The sequence below is a fragment of the Myotis yumanensis genome, unplaced genomic scaffold (genome assembly GCF_028538775.1).
Source record: "Myotis yumanensis isolate MYYU_CA2020_CCGP unplaced genomic scaffold, mMyoYum1.0.hap1 SCAF_19, whole genome shotgun sequence".
NCBI classification, from domain to species: Eukaryota; Metazoa; Chordata; class Mammalia; order Chiroptera; family Vespertilionidae; genus Myotis; species Myotis yumanensis.
The window spans coordinates 12,093,689-12,109,377 of NW_027223770.1; the positions used below are offsets into that span (position 1 = coordinate 12,093,689).

At 44.1% G+C, this 15,689-nt stretch overlaps 1 protein-coding gene and 1 pseudogene across 6 annotated transcripts in view; one reads left to right on the top strand and one right to left on the bottom strand.

Annotated features, from left to right (window-relative positions):
- The window catches only part of MPHOSPH9 (M-phase phosphoprotein 9), a 41,607-nt gene that overhangs the window by 23,379 nt on the left and 2,539 nt on the right, over positions 1 to 15,689 (bottom strand). For 5 of the 6 annotated variants that reach the window (XM_070399410.1, XM_070399409.1, XM_070399407.1 and 2 more), the window contains 10 exons: positions 13,520 to 13,673; positions 12,465 to 12,554; positions 11,745 to 12,268; positions 10,390 to 10,516; positions 9,478 to 9,568; positions 7,922 to 8,028; positions 4,796 to 4,918; positions 4,192 to 4,652; positions 3,708 to 3,863; positions 1,630 to 1,717 (listed from right to left, as the gene is read on the bottom strand). In XM_070399410.1, coding sequence (XP_070255511.1) covers positions 1,630 to 1,717; positions 3,708 to 3,863; positions 4,192 to 4,652; positions 4,796 to 4,918; positions 7,922 to 8,028; positions 9,478 to 9,568; positions 10,390 to 10,516; positions 11,745 to 12,268; positions 12,465 to 12,554; positions 13,520 to 13,576 — 1,824 coding nt within the window. In that variant the 5' untranslated portion in view covers positions 13,577 to 13,673. The remainder of the gene's footprint in view (positions 1 to 1,629; positions 1,718 to 3,707; positions 3,864 to 4,191; positions 4,653 to 4,795; positions 4,919 to 7,921; positions 8,029 to 9,477; positions 9,569 to 10,389; positions 10,517 to 11,744; positions 12,269 to 12,464; positions 12,555 to 13,519; positions 13,674 to 15,689) is intronic. The other variant, XM_070399408.1, reaches the window with a different exon arrangement.
- On the top strand, positions 2,102 to 2,737 carry LOC138997966 (mediator of RNA polymerase II transcription subunit 20-like; annotated as a pseudogene).

Consider the following 15,689-nt stretch of genomic DNA (forward strand, 5'->3'; position numbering starts at 1 on the left):
GAGAAACATCGATCAGCTGCCTCCTGCACACCCCCCACCGGAGATGTGCCCGCAGCCAAGGCACATGCCCTTGACCGGAATCGAACCCGGGACCCCTCAGTCCGCAGGCCGACGCTCCATCCACTGAGCCAAACCGGTCACGGCAGCAAACTTAATTTTTTATATATTTTTATTAATTTCAGAGAGAAAGGGAGAGGGGAAGAGATATAAACATCAATGAGACAGAACCATTGATCGGCTGCCTCCTGCATGCCCACCACTGGGATCAAGCCAGCAACCTGGGCATGTGCCCCAACCAGGAATGGAATCTGACCTCCTGGTACACAGGTCGATGCTCAACCACTGAGCCATGTTGGCTGGGCAGCAACTGTACTATTTTGCTATAGCCTGGGGTGGAGACCAGAATTACGCTACCATGAGTTGATCATAAAATGTGAACTGAAAACCACTGTTCAAGGCACTCGGATTTTAGGACTCACCTGTGGATCGCTTTAGTGAGGAAAATAACCATGGCTATTAGAGAAATGACTCTGAAAGTACAGCTGGAATTTGTTGTCCTACATTCACATTTAAAACTTAAAAAAAATGCATTCCTTACCCTATTCTCTCACTTACTAGGAAAATAAAATTCAATATGCATGTTAATATTCACTCAATCATTTCTTGAATATCCAGTAGGTGCTGCGCACTAGGGTGGCTAGAAATGAAGATTAACATGAAAGACAAGTTCTGACTTCATGAAGTTTAGAGTGTAGGAGGAGACAAAGATAACTAAAAAACATCAAAAACAAAGAAACAGTGTATAAAACATAACTGACACTTTCCACCAAAACATTGTTTATAAGGCTATATGTAGAAGAACAGAACTTAGTACTATATAAAAAAAATTTATATAGTTAAAAGCAAAAGTTTACGCACTTCTTGTTATTTATATGAGAAAATGGAACCCTTCCCCTAACTGGTTTGGCTCAGTGGATAGAGCGTCAGCCTGTGGACTCAAGGGTCCCAGGTTCGATTCCGGTCAAGGGCATGTACCTTGATTGCGGGCACATCCCAGTAGGGAGTGTGCAGGAGGCAGCTGATTGATGTTTCTCTCTCATCAATGTTTCTAACTCTCTATCCCTCTCCCTTCCTCTCTGTAAAAAAAACCAATAAAATATATTTTTTTAAAAGAAAAAGAAAAGAAAAGAAAATGGAACCCTGGACGGGTGGCTCAGTTGGCTGGAGCGGGTCAGGGCACATACCCAGGTTGCGGGTTCGATCCCTGGTTGGGAGAGTATGGAAGACAACCAGTTGATGCTTCTCACATTGATATCTGTCTGTCTGTCTCTCTCTCTCTCTCTCTCTCTCTCTCCCACCCCTCCTCTCTCTAAGCATGTCCTTAGATGAGGATTTTTTTAAAAATAAGGCAGACCTAGCCGATTTGGCTCTGTGGATAAAGCATCGGCCTGCGGATGCCCTGGTTTTGGGACTTGATCCCCAGTAGGGGGCGTGCAGGAGGCAGCCAATCAATGATTCTCTTTCTTCATTGATATTTCTATCTCTCTCCCTCTCCCTCCCTCTCTGAAAGCAATAAAAATATTTTTTTTAAAAGATGCTAGAACAACAAAAAATAGAATACTTACTTACCACTTCTCTTTCTAGTAGGTTATTCTTATTTTCAAGTGTCCTCACACGGCTAGTGGCTTCATTCAGAGCACCATCTAATTGACCGCATCTAAGACCATAAATTGAAATGAAACAATTGGAAGGACAAGCCCTCTCCCTGACAAGTGTTCTATAAACCTAACCGACTCCCTAGTACAGCACGTAACAAACACCAACTCTCCACGTCAGCCAAGACTCAGGATGCCGCTTTAGTAAAATGCACCTCAGTGACCTGATGGCAGCACAGTGGCAGAGAAAACAAGGATGTAAAAAGACCCCTAAGAAAGATTAAGTCAACAACACAAGACATGAACAGATAGCTCCTTGCACACCCATGTTCACAGCAGCATCATTCACAGCACCAACAGGTGGACGAAGCCGTGCCCATCAGGGGATGGATGCTAAGCTATCCCCTTCCGACTCTTTGGTCCTGCCACCCTCCTGGTCCGACAGCATGGGAGTGACCTGTGTGTCCCAGGTGCCTGTGGCTGAGGCCAAGAGTGTCCAGCAGACCATGGAGCTCCTCACCCTGAAGTTGGAGGTGCTTGGGGCAGAGAAGCAAGGAACATTTTGTGTAGACTGAGAGACCTATCACATGGCTGCTTCTACCTTTGGCAGCCAAGGTCAGACTGGGAAGCTGATGTATGCGACGCACAATTCAGAATACCCTTTGAGCTGCTTCGCCCTCTTTGAGAATGGCCCTTGCCTTATTGCCGACACCAACTTTGATGTGCTCATAGTGAAGCTCAAGGGCTTCTTCCAGAGTGCCGAGGCCAGCAAGATTGAGACCCAGGGCACCCGTTACCAGGACTGTGACTTCCTAGTGAAGGTGGGCACGGTCACAATGGGGCCCAGTGCCCGAGGCATCTCTGTGGAGGTGGAATATGGCCGTGTGTGGTAGCTAGTGACTGCTGGAGCCTGCTGCTCGAATTCCTACAGAGTTTTCTAGGCAGCCACACACCCGGGGCTCCCGCAGTGTTTGGCAACAGACACAACAGTCTATGGCCCAGCAGATATCATGGTCCAGTACATGGAACTCTTCAACAAGATTCGCAAGCAGCAGCAGGTGCCAGTGGCTGGGATTCGTTAATGACTGACTGGCAGCTGCATGGTTGAGCTCCGTCACCAAGGGACTCCACAGGAGGCGCAGGTGCTACACCCTCAGGGCTCTGGGCCCCAGAAACCCAGGGTGGACATGGAGGCTTCTCTCCTTCTCCAGTTCCCAGCTGTGGCTTTTGTTCTGGGGCTCCGGACCCCCTCCCCGACCCTCACACACAGTCCCCTGACAGCTGTTTCACTCCCTGCCTTACTGGACTTGGCCTGTCCTCCAGAACGGTGATTATGAAGAGTGAAAATAAAAAAAATAAAAATAAAATAAATAAAAAAGCTATCCCTAGTACAGGGCCATTCTCCCCTGTGTTCCTACAGCTGTTTTAACAGGATAACTGTCTGGGTACAAAAAAAGGTGGCGCACTGCCCGAGGGCACTAGCCATCACCTTCTCATCAGGGATCCATGTGTAGCACTCATCTCCCATAAATGACATTCCTTGACACACACAAGGTCTGCTCAACTGTTTCAGCATTCAGCTCACAGGAAGTACCTACGTGCATGTCAGTTATTAGTGTGTTCTAAGAGGCTGGTTCAAATCTGTAAAAATAATTACTTAGGAAAACGTGTTTTTGGTATTAAAATTTTCAAATCTGCCCGGCCAGTGTGGTTCAGTGGTTGAACATTGACCCATGAGCCAAGAGGTCACTGGTTTGATTCCAGGTCAGGGCACATGACCAGTTTCGGGCTCAATCCCCAGTAGGGGGTGTGCAAGAGGCAGCCAATCGATGATTCTCTCTCATCAGTGAAGTTTCGATTTCTCTCTCCCTCTCACTTTCTCTCTGAAATCAATAAAAATTAAAAAGAAAAATTTCAAATCTGAGGCACATGATTTAGAAATGATTTATCGTCACAATATATTATACTTTGAGGAAAATAATATATCCAACTTGGAGAAGCACTAACAGTTAAATTATATTTTTAAAACTATAGTTAAGCTTTAAGTTTTACCTGTCTACAAGAATTTGATTGGTTTTCTTCCAATCTTCAACTGCAGAAATTTCTTTTGCCTCCAGCTTCTGTTTCAAGCTACTTATTTCTGACTCATAATAAGCTCGAAGATCCGCTATGTGCCGGGCCTGCTTTTCCTTCAGGTTCTGCCTGACGCTGTTGGCAGGAGGGAAAGGCTTGTTAGGAGAGTGTCTCCTCACTCTCTGCCCCAAAAGAACAGTCATTCTCATGAGCAAAAACACAGCCTTTTCCCTTTGCACTCAGAAAATATAAACAGACAATACGCAAGTTAACCACCAACAAAGTAAAGAAGAAAACAGACATGGATTATTTAATTCTTAGATGGTCTACCTTAAAAATGCTATCTCTGTTTTTAACTTAAGGTTTTATACATTACTGAAATTCAATAAAAACCACTTGCATCATTTAAGCAGACACCACAGAAAATCGATTAGTATTACAGGCCATCCACTGAAATACATACTTAGACAATAGCACAGGATCTTCCAGGGAAGTCAATGAAATGCATTCTGGGACACTGTTGGCTGTACCTGGAAGCTGGGACTGACTGACTGAGGCTGCAGTTACCATGACAGTGTTTTCTTCTTCCACGGTGTTGACCGAGAGGTCGTTACTAGTGACAGTATAGACTGAGGGGAACGTGGAGCTGGTCCTGCTTTCGTTTGGGAATGCGTGATTTTTCCAAGAGGCCGCTGTTGAGGCTTTTGCACGTGAAGGGCACTTGGGGAACCCAGACAACTGAGAGGTGGCATTGCTTGCTTGCGAGAAGGAGTCCATGTCAGAGCGACTGGACACACTGGGCTCCAGAACAGAGTCTGGCGAGAAGGAGATCCTGTCCTGGAGGGCGTTCAGAAAGCCCGGCGGCTGAGTCCCCGCCGTCTGCTCACTTGGCTTCATGTGTAACGTTGGGTCCAGAGTCAGCACCTGGAAATAGGCAGACAGCGTGGTTCTCCCTCCGCACGGGCTGCTGTGGAGGTGAGCAGCCAGGCCTCCCGGGGAAACGCGCTAAAGCCCAGGGAGGGTCGGAAGCAGCTTCGCTCCACCCCGCCGAGTGCGGACCACGTTACCTCGGGCGGATGGTTTGGGCTGGAAGAAGTGAGATTCCTCTCAGGTAACTGCTTGTTTTCCCTTTGCTTTTTATGGTAAATATCCTTCAGTGACGGAAGCTTCATCTCATTACTAGTGTTAGCCTTAAAGACACAAAACAAAATTATTTCAATGCTATTAGCAAGGAAGAAAAAGCTTTCTGAAATCAAGATCAGCACCATAAGAGATTTTTTAAAGATTGTCAATAAATTGAGCTTTGCGCTGTCAGATTTATAATGAAGGTTTGGAAGTCAAAACCGATTACAATGAGTCTCCCTTACAATGAAAAAGTTTTCCTATCCCCCCAACAATAAATATAAAGGGAATCATCTCAACCTAATTACTTAATGGCCTAGAATACTTCCAAAGAATAAAATCATTGGACGTCCCCTACTCAAAATGAGAAGGAGGTTCTGAGATAAGACTTGAGAAAGAGGGAATGAAGCAGGACAAGGACACTTCTCGCCAGATTGATTTCCTGAGACTCATGGGGACAGCTGTCAAGAGGTGCAGCTCCTCATCTATGTGGTTATGGCACGTTAGGAACTGGCAGACAAGAAAAGGGTGTTTCTACAGCTTGACATCGGGGCTCCGCTGCGCTGGAAATACTGCACCGCCGTCTAAGCTCCAAGTGGAAAAACCGGGCGCTCAAATGATTTCGAGGTGGGAGCTAGTGTGGGGTGTGCCGGGTACCACTTAACCTTGTCAAGTGTGACCTTGGCCATTCTGTCAAATGAGACTGAATTCCAGGAGGGACACACTGCCAGGCAGTTCATCTGACAGCCTTACCTCACGTCCCATTTCCAGGCCCAAAGTGGCTGCAGGGCACCAGGAACTATATTTTTAAATCAACCCTGTTACTAGCTTGTGAAAAAGAATTCATTATATTGTTGTGTGTGTGTTGAAGGTATTAATTTGATAAACGTAAACCCTAACAATTCTCTGTAATCCCGTTTTAAAACTTGACGGTTTATATACCAACGACCTAGAGGCCCTCAAGACTTACGGACCATGACAAGCAGCAGCTCTCTGGCTCCAGCCTCAGCCCTGCCCGCAGGCTGCAGCTATTCTACTCAGAGCTCATGGTGGTACAAGCTCCCATGTGCCACCACTTTGATGATTTCTCTTCTCTTCATATTGTAACATCTCTGAAATGAGGTCTTGTAACTGGCATCTTGTAACTACTGCCAGTCAAACAGCAGCTGTGATATGTCATTGCCTGCTCTTAAGCAAATACCAAAGCCATCAACATGGCCACAAAGTTGTGCCGAGACGACAAGGAAGCCCGGGAGCCGCAATGAAGGGACAGGAGCAGGCATGCGCAGCAGCTGTGCCATGTGGGAGTCAGGTCCCCGCAGCATCACGGAAGGAATGCCATGTCACGAAGGAAACAGTAGGTGGGAAAACAGATACCCGCGCTGGGATGGAAAAGGAGGGTGAGCCTCTGCAGGTGAGAAAGTTTGAACCAATGTATTTCCCTTACATTTTCCTTTCTAAGTATATATAAGGCTTACATGATAAAAATCTATGTTTAATCACAAGCTCTTTTTGTAGGAAAACAATAGAAATTCTAAGTGATAAGAAAGCACTGCAGGCCTGGCTGGTTTAGCTCAATGGATAGAGCGCTGGCCTGCAGACTAAAGGTTCCCGGGTTTGATTCTGTCAAGGGCACATGCCCGGGTTGCGGGCTCCATCCCCAGGAGGGGGCATGCAGGAGGCAGCCAGTCAATGATCCTTTCTCATCTTCGATGTTTCTCTCTCTCTCTCTCCACTCTCCCTTCCTCTCTGAAATCAATAAAAGTATATTTTTAAAAAGTTTATTAAAAAAAAAAAAAGAAAGCATTGCATCAGTCTAATTGGTAAATTCTTTTCTTGGTAGCCTATCACACAGAAAATCTTCAAATGGATGGCATCTTAGAGCCAACAAATACAGCGTTAATTACTGAGGTTGCAGATCAAGGAACACACAGGCAGCCCTGTGAGCAGAGCCGACTCGGCCTCCCAGCCCCTCACAGTCACACGTCCCACCCTTCCTTCCTCCCTGGGGTTATCTGGCTTTTTTGCTCCTTCCTCTGAAGACCCCGTCTGCCACAACTGTCTATGGCTGTCACTCAGGCTCACAGCTCTCCTGGTTACTTTAATGGTATCTCTCCTTTTCCCAACCTACTCTTCTCTCATCACCTAATCAAGACAAGAAGTGAAGTATGTACCTCGATGTGCACATATTGGAGAGTTGTATTTCTTTATTCTGAAATAAACAAAGTATTTACATTTCTTGCTCAAAGAAAATTAACACCAATTAAATTGTTCAGCATTAGAATACAAATGGATTAGTGGGAGGGTGTAATGGGGTACAAAGTCAAACCAGGCCTGAGAGCAGAAGTTTATCTATGGGCCTACTGTATTTATTTATTTTTTTAATATATTTGATTTTTTTACAGAGAGGAAGGGAGAAGGATAGAGAGTTAGAAACATCGATGAGAGAGAAACATCAACCAGCTGCCTCCTGCACACTCCCCACTGGGGATATGCCCGCAACCAAAGTACATGCCCTTGACCAGAATCGAACCTGGGACCCTTCAGTCCGCAGGCCGACGCTCTATCCACTGAGCCAAACCAGTTAGGGCGGGCCTACTATATTTAAATAGGCACAAAACCACCTCATTTACTTTCACAAGCACTCATGGGCTTTTTTTTTTTTTAAACCCTCACCTGAGGACATGTTTTATTGATTTTTAGAGAGAGAAGAAGAGAAAGAGAGAGAAACATCAATTGGTTGCCTCTCACGTGTGCCCCTACTAGGAGGGATCAAACCCAAAACCTAGGTATGTGCCCTGATCGGGAATTGGACCTGGGACCCTTTGATGCACCTGATGATGCCCAACCAACTGAGCCACACCAGCCAGGGTCACTGGGCATTTTTAATCCCACTCTTAAGTAACTTTCCTAAGATCACACAGGCAATGACAGACAATCTGAGAGCAGATGACTATGATTTAATGCCCATGCTTTCTTCTCTGCGTCGGAAAGTGAAAAACACAAAGTGTATAATGAAGTCAAGTACTTACCTACCATGTGACAATGCAAACACACACGTTTTGACTTACCGGGCTGGCTGACCCTTGGGGGGAGGAGGACGAGGCAAAGGGCTTGTCTGTGACCGCGGGCAGAGAGTGGTACGCGTCCTTCTCCTCCAGTCTCCAGTGTGTCAGGCCTGCGCAGGCACACGGAAGAGAAGCGAGAAGAGACAGAACAACAGTGATTCTAGGGTAACATTTCTACCTAAAGAAAACAAAATGCGGGAAGTAACTAGCCTTTGTCTAGCTGGACACGAAAAGTTTCACTGGACGGAAAACAGTTCACATGAATGCCTTACCATGTAAGAGTCCTGCCTTCATGATCCAAGTATTTAAAGTTGAAATGTGTTACAAGATTAACTAACATAATTTCAAAAATTTAAAGACAACAATTTCTTTGTGAATAGTACAGACTTATATGGAAGCAATGTAAAGAATTCAATAATTTAAATATTTATTGAGCATCTACTGTGCCAGGTGGGCGCAGGGAGACTGAGACCCAAACAACAGGAAAACCACAGGAAGTTAGAGGGTGGTGAGCACTCGGTTGGTAAAATTTAAAAGTCCAGAGATGGGAATATGTAATTGGGGGAGGGGCAGGTGCTGGTTTTGGACAGGGTTGTCAGGGTTGGCTCACTGCAGAGTAACAATTAAGAAGGAGTTGGCCATTTTAGCCACATATGAGGGGGCAGAACATTCCAAGTTCAGAAAGCAGCCCAGCAAAAGCCCTCCAATGAGAACTTTGTGGACCAACAGCCTCCCTGCCCAAGCAGAGAAAGGCAGAGAGCGGCAGAGCGTGAAATGAGGTCAGAGCGTGCAGAGCAGGCTCTCGCAGGCCTCCATAGGCCTCACAGACACTCCAAGGCCTATCAGAGGTTAGAGCCGAGGAGTCACGTGCTCTGACTCATCTCTAACAAGGAGCAGGTGGCTGGCTACTGCACTGAGCACAGATGGAAAGGTGAGCGCAGGGAGGCAGGGAAGAAGTCGCAGGAGCCCAGGTGACAGGTGATGGGGCTCCATTAGGGTGACAGCGTGAGGGTGGTTGGGGTAGCACAGTTTTCAGAAGGCAAAGCTAATTCCTCCCGATGAACTGATGCAGGAGTGTGGGAACGAGTCACTATGTAAAACCATTAGAACTAAAGTAGAGAGTGGAGAATGGCTCCCGGAGTTTGCATTTCATTCATTTTGAGGCACCATGAAAATGCTGAGGTCATTTCTACGCTATTTGCAATACCTGCAGGCTCTTCCTCAGCCCCAGGCAGGCGTGGCGTGTGCGGGAAGCAACCAATCCATGTGTGTCTCTCCCCCTCCCTTCCACTCTCTCTAAAAATCAATGGAAAAATATCCTCCTGTTAGGATTAACAACAAAACAACAAAACAACAACAAAAAAGAAAGAAAGAAATACCTGCAGAAACGCATCTATCCTGACAGTAGGCAGACACCAAGTAAGGAAGCTACAGCTACCATGCGTTCACTTACAGAGACCACTCTCACCCAATGCACGTGAGTCTCCCCGCTGGGAAATGCAGTTGTTATTAAAAAGAAAAAAGGGGAAAAAAAATCTTTAAAAATGTAAGTTTCATACCTGTTCCTGAATCAGACATCCAAAAATTGGGGCTTTCGTCTGGCTTACTGAGGTAAAAAGCATGAGGTGGTGTAGCAGCAGCGAACTCCAACTGCAATTCAAGAGGACAACTGTGAGCTGCCAGCTAAACACCTGCCAGGGCCTGGCTGGCCCTCTGGTTGCAAGAATGCAAAACAATGGGAATTTAACAGCAAATAATTCTCTTTTCCTACATAAGTTAGAAAAGTTAATTCGGGTTTTCTGCGGACCTGAGAGGAGAAAACTGGGAGCAGGTGTTATTCAATGAGTTTGGCAGGAAAATGTGTTAATAATTTGCCATCTACTTGCAAAAGAAATGTGAGGTGCCTAGAATTAAAGTCCTTTGGTATAAAAATGAATGTAAGAGCTATAATAATTCACCTTATCATTCAAACTACATTAAATCAAATCAACTCTGAAAACCACAATAATTAATATGAACTTTAAATAGTAGACTACATCTTTTTAAAAAATATATTTTTATTGATTTCAGAGAGAGGAAGGGAGAGGGAAAGAGATAGAAACACCCCTATGGGGGGATTGAGCCCGCAACCTAGGCATGTGCCCTGACGGGGAATCGGGGAATCAAACAGTCCACGCTCAACCACTGGCCTCCCTGAGGGTTTTTAAAAAACAATGAAATGAATTACTCTCTGTTTAAATGTGACATTTGCAGTTGAAAAAGAATTAGGGCCTTTACAAAACAGTTCATTTTTTCTAGTATTTTCTCCCTCGTTAGTTTTGATTTCTGGGAAAGAAGCAAGACTTAGGACCAATCACTGCGTCCACTCCTCTGTGCCACCAAAAGGCAGAGATGTCAATGGAACAAACTGACCATGACATTTGTGCAGATGAGCAGGCAGGAAACCCGGAGAGACGTGCCGCGTCACCCACCTTGTCCACCGGCACTCTCTGGGGCTGCTCGGTTCCTTGCATGGATTGGGGACACCCCTCTTCGGCATGGGCTCCCTTCGGGTGGTTCTGCTTCAGCTTCTGCGCCCATGATGTTATCGCTTTACTACTTAAAAAGAGAAAACCAAAATGACTCTTTAGGTGTCGTCCTTCCCATGAGAAACTAAATACACGCCGACACCGTATCAGTGGAAAGGGCTCTGAGTTGTTTTCTAAGAGCAAAGGGCGATGGACATTATGGATTCACCTACATTTCTTTTTCCAGTTTCTCATTCCCAAAGGCAAAATGAACTAAAAGACCAACCGCGATCAGCAGTACATACAGTCTATAGCCACCAACCAAAGCAAAACCACGCAGCGACGCTTCAAGGTCTAAATCTACCTCTACAGTGAGCACATTTATTCCCATGGACTCATAACTACACTGTGTGTGCACAAGACTGGCTGCTCTGGCTGCACACCTTACTTTGTGGCACATTTCAGAGATACAAAACTGGAAATTGAGGGGAATCTACATAATTTTAAATGATTTTTTGTTTTACAAACATTCAGCTACAGTTCCTTTACTGAAATGTCCCTGGGTCAATCAAAATGTTGTTAAACTTACAAATCTCTTCTTATATATAAAAAGACACACAAAATCAAGTATGCTTGTGTATAATTTTTTTAATAAGATATAAAGTTTATATTTTATATCATGCCTGGAAGCAAGATCTCAACAGTCTGAGAAAAATGCTTCTTGCTTGTGTATAATTTTTGATTTCCAATTACATGAACATGTGTAACAAAATCCCACTGTTGACATAGTCCTATACTACCATTCTGAGCAAGTTTATAGTGAAGGCATTTTTCTGGCAAGGCCTCCCTCCCACCTTAAGGGTTTAGTAGTCTTATAACATTGCAAATGGTAAGAGCCCGGCCCGGGTAGCTCAGTAGTTGAGCATGAACCTATGAACCAGGAGTTCACGGTTCCGTTCCGTCAGGGCACATGCCTGGGTTGCGGGCTCAATCCCCAGTGTGGGGCATGCAGGAGGCAGCAATCAATGATTCTCTCTCATCACTGATGTTTCTCTCTCTCTCTCTCTCTCCCTCTCCCTTCCTCTCTAAAATCAATAAAAATATGTTAAGGAAAAAAAAAAAAAAGGGAATCATTAGTATATACTGTGCTTTGTTTATTCCAACTTCCACAGGCACTAACTGAAAGACTTTGGTAAAACAGATAAATGTTCAAACGCATCTCATTCTATTACAGTCCAACGAAAAGGAGCTTTATCTGCTAGATTCTAAGTGTATTAAACAAGTAAACGCCCCTCAAATGATGCAGAAACTCTACTTACCTACTTGTTTTTCCACTGTACACTTCCAAAATCTTACTTTCACCGAGAAACTTGTGTTCAAAATCACCAGGAAAAATGGAAATGTCTTCCTTCAACGAGTCACTGAACTCTTGGGGAGAATGGATGTAGAAACGCTTGTGCTTTCCACCATCCACAGGAGACGAGGTCTGCACGGCTGGCGCCCCGCACTGCCCCGCCGAAGCCTCCGTGTGCTCCATGAACTCCCGGGGGCCCTTAGACGTGTAGGTGTTTAACTCCGAGACACAAAAGGTCCCATAGCCACTGCTCACCGAGCTGCTGTCCACGTTGCAGTCTGGCTGTGATGGGGAAGTTTCCTGCTGCATTTCAGGCTCTTTGGACTTTGGGTAACTGAGGACAGATTCATTTCTGTCACTGTTTTCAGAAAAGAACCCCATCTGCCTTTCTGAAGAGAGGTGTTCGCTCAGAGAACTTCTGTCATAGGAAGCCCGCGAAGCATTGCTGCTCTGTAACTTGACAAAATTCTTTATTTCCTCCTGGACCCGCTGAAAATAAAAAGTGACGGGTTTAGGTAAGAAAGTATATTAAACATCACACTTTTATAAATGGTATGAAAATAGTGTTCAAAATACGATATTACTCTAAAGATAATTCACATGTTTTATCTTCAGTTTATAAACAAAGTTGATATAAAGTACATATCTTACATCTAACAAGACGCCCGTGTAAATAACAACTTACTTGGACTTGGTTGTGGAACTGTTCCTGCTGGGCCGCTATCTGTTCTTGGCACTGTTTTTCCACCAAGTTGAATAGCTGTAACCACCTGGCCTAATAATTACACAATATTTTAGTTAAAGATCATTTTTAACCTAATATTTCACAGAAAAATTCCTTCAGTAGGAAAGGGTCTTTTTAACAATGTATTTTTAATGTAAAATTTGTAAGTGGAATTAAATAGTTGTAAAACCGTATTTAATGTAAAAATACAAATTCATAGGCTTGGGGACCCCTTTCTTATGGGGTAAATCTTCATTTTCCAACTGGCATCTTAATCTGACGTTCTCTGTTATCATTTTGGATTGAATAAGAATGGGTAGGGGCACCTTACACTTGTCTCATAACAACTAAGGATTTTCTTAACAGTGACTTACACTCCCAAAAAGAATCCCACATCTTAAAACAAGAAATCGTTTGGTATTATGAAATTTTAGCCCCTAATTTATTTGTGTAAAAACACCTTTTTAAAGTCGGGTATTGAAGAGTTTAAAGCTGTACAGCTGAAAAAGGACTAAAAACCCCCGAGCTGGCCTGCGACCCTTCCCAGCCTGTTTAGGTCCTGACCCACCCGCCTCCCCAGAGCAGTTAGTGCTCCTGTAACTGGCCGGCCGCTGTGCTCAGTCATGGACACGCAACAACCTACAAGGTCACAGGGGCGGCCATGAACTCGACTGCCCTGGGTAAAGCCTCCCATGGTCTTTCCTACCATTCCTTCCCGGCCCTGCCCGATCTGACCCCCACACCTGCACCCCCTCTCATCCTCTCTGCCCCTTGCTCAATACACACCAAAGTCGCTGGCTTTTCTGTCTAATCACGAATATGTTGTTAAGACACACTTCTCACCGTCTTTTTCACATTCATTCAGTATCATTCCCGTTAATATATCCGGTCACTTTACTTTAGCACTAACTTCAGTGTCATGCGCTACAGGATATCCATTTCTAACCATTCAGACTTACATAGAGGCACATTTATAGTTATTTTAAAATTCAAAAAAACAAAACAAAACTAGATACCTCGCAGTTTTTCCAAAGCTCCGAGTCAGTCCTCCCGCTGTGCTGTAGCTCTTGCATGAAAGAGGTGAGGGCTTCACCTGTGCCTTGAGTTACGGCCGGTCTGGTCTTCCCTGAGAAAGAGGATACCCCATTTGTACTAAGGTGGGGGCTACTTCTGTTGAAACATAAATAATTCAAATGGTTTTCCTCATTCTACCAGAGTGTTGAATAATTCAGCAGTTCAAGATTTAGCAGAGCAGTACAAACCACTGATATTTAATCCTTCTTAATGGCACTTCATTTGTTGCAAATCTGATCAGAAGTTTGCCCACGAAAGAAAAATAGCAGTAAAAAGACAGACAGCATTTAATTTTTTTAAAAGAACACAACAGAAAGGCCTGTTTCAAAAGTGAGAGGATACTCGGAAGTCCCAGCGGAAAACAAAAGTTTCTGCTAAACAATAATAAGCAACACCTCCAGCCCCTCGGATCTAAATTATTGCAGAGGACTGTTTGCCCCCTTTAAGAACAGCCCCTTATTGTAATGAAATTCTCCCCCCCCTACACCCCCCATTGTCCAGAATGACAGTGGAGTCTTGTTCATTGGATCCCTCTAATTTGGAGTGATAAGCTGATGCTTATCTTTGCACATCTTTGAATAAAAGTTGTGCCAAGCAAATTAGCACCAAATATTCAGGACGAATTTAGCCTATTCAGTGTGCAAAATACCAGTGATTCTCTCCAGGAGGACTGCCTTTCCAAACTGGAGAAGAGTTCATTTCAGATTTGTTTCATACAAACACAAAAAGCATAATTAAGACATTAACATTTATTTAAATTCCAATCGCTGAAAGGCCGTTTTCATTTCTTCAGTGGCACTCTGCTTTGTTTCACTAAGAATGTGTGAGAGAGAGGACACTAATGAAAATAACAGCAAAACAGAATTAGAAGCAGAGAAAATATTAATAAAAATTCGAAGGATAGAAGCACAGAATCTGTTGGCCATCAGAGATTTATATTAACCCAATTTGAATTTGGCCAGTTTAGCTGCAGTCGCAGTGAAAAGAGAGGCAAGCTTGGGTGGGTAATTTTCACTAGAAAGGCACATGTGGGTTGGTTCCTGCAGCAAATCCAACACTAGGTTCCGGAAGCGGGCTTCCCAGGGGCCCCGGCACAGGAAACTAGCGCAGGGCCAGCTTTTGGCAGTGGGTCTAGATTATCAGCAGACATCTCTCTGGACCACCTCCCACGCCTGGTTTGTTTCCTGCGCCGTCCTTTCATTTATGCTTCCTCCTATTGTGTGTAAAGGCATTTGCCCCTTTAACAGCAGGCACCAGACTGCCTTTTACACTTCATTGTGCCTGCTTTTTATAGCTGACCTCCTCTAACAGTCCCTGCCTCTTTGCTGGTTTTCAGCTACTGTAAATTTAGAAACCAAGTAATCAAGCTTGTCAGACTATGTACACAATCAGAGTGAACAGGCTCTGATTAGAAACAAACCAAACATGGGATCGTTTTAAAAATAAAATGCATTGTTTGACGGAATCTATTTTGTCGGCTTGGTATGAGGTGTTTTTTGTTTTTTCCTTACTTCCTAGTATTCAACTTTAATTGCTTCTTCCAGATTGGTAAGCTATTTCTGCAATATTAAACATTATTGATCATGTTATCTTAAAAATGTAGAAATAGCCCAGCCGGCGTGGCTCAATGGTTTGAGCATTAACCTATAAACCAGGAGGTCATGGTTGGATTCCTGGTCAGGGCACATGCCTGGGTTGAGGGCTTGATTCAGTGCCGGTCATGCAGAAGGCAGTCGATCAATGATTCTCTCTCATCATTGATGTTTCTATCTCTCTCTCCCTCTTCCTTCCTCTCTGAAATCAATTTTTTTTAAATTGAAATAATATTTAGGCAACTAAATTTTAATGACATTCTTGTAATTTACTGAAAACCAAAAAAAGGTATAAAGACCACTGCAACTAGCAAAAACAAGTTCTTTCTCACAGTTCCCCATGCAAAAGTACATACCTCTGGCAGAAATAAAAAATATAGAAGCGCTAAAACTATTCTTATCTGTCCCTGAACAGTTCCTAATCATAATTTTTATTTTTTAGTGCAAATCAGTAACTATGACACTATTTGGATAAATTGGTAACCTATGCAAATAAATTTATTTTTATTTGTTAATACAT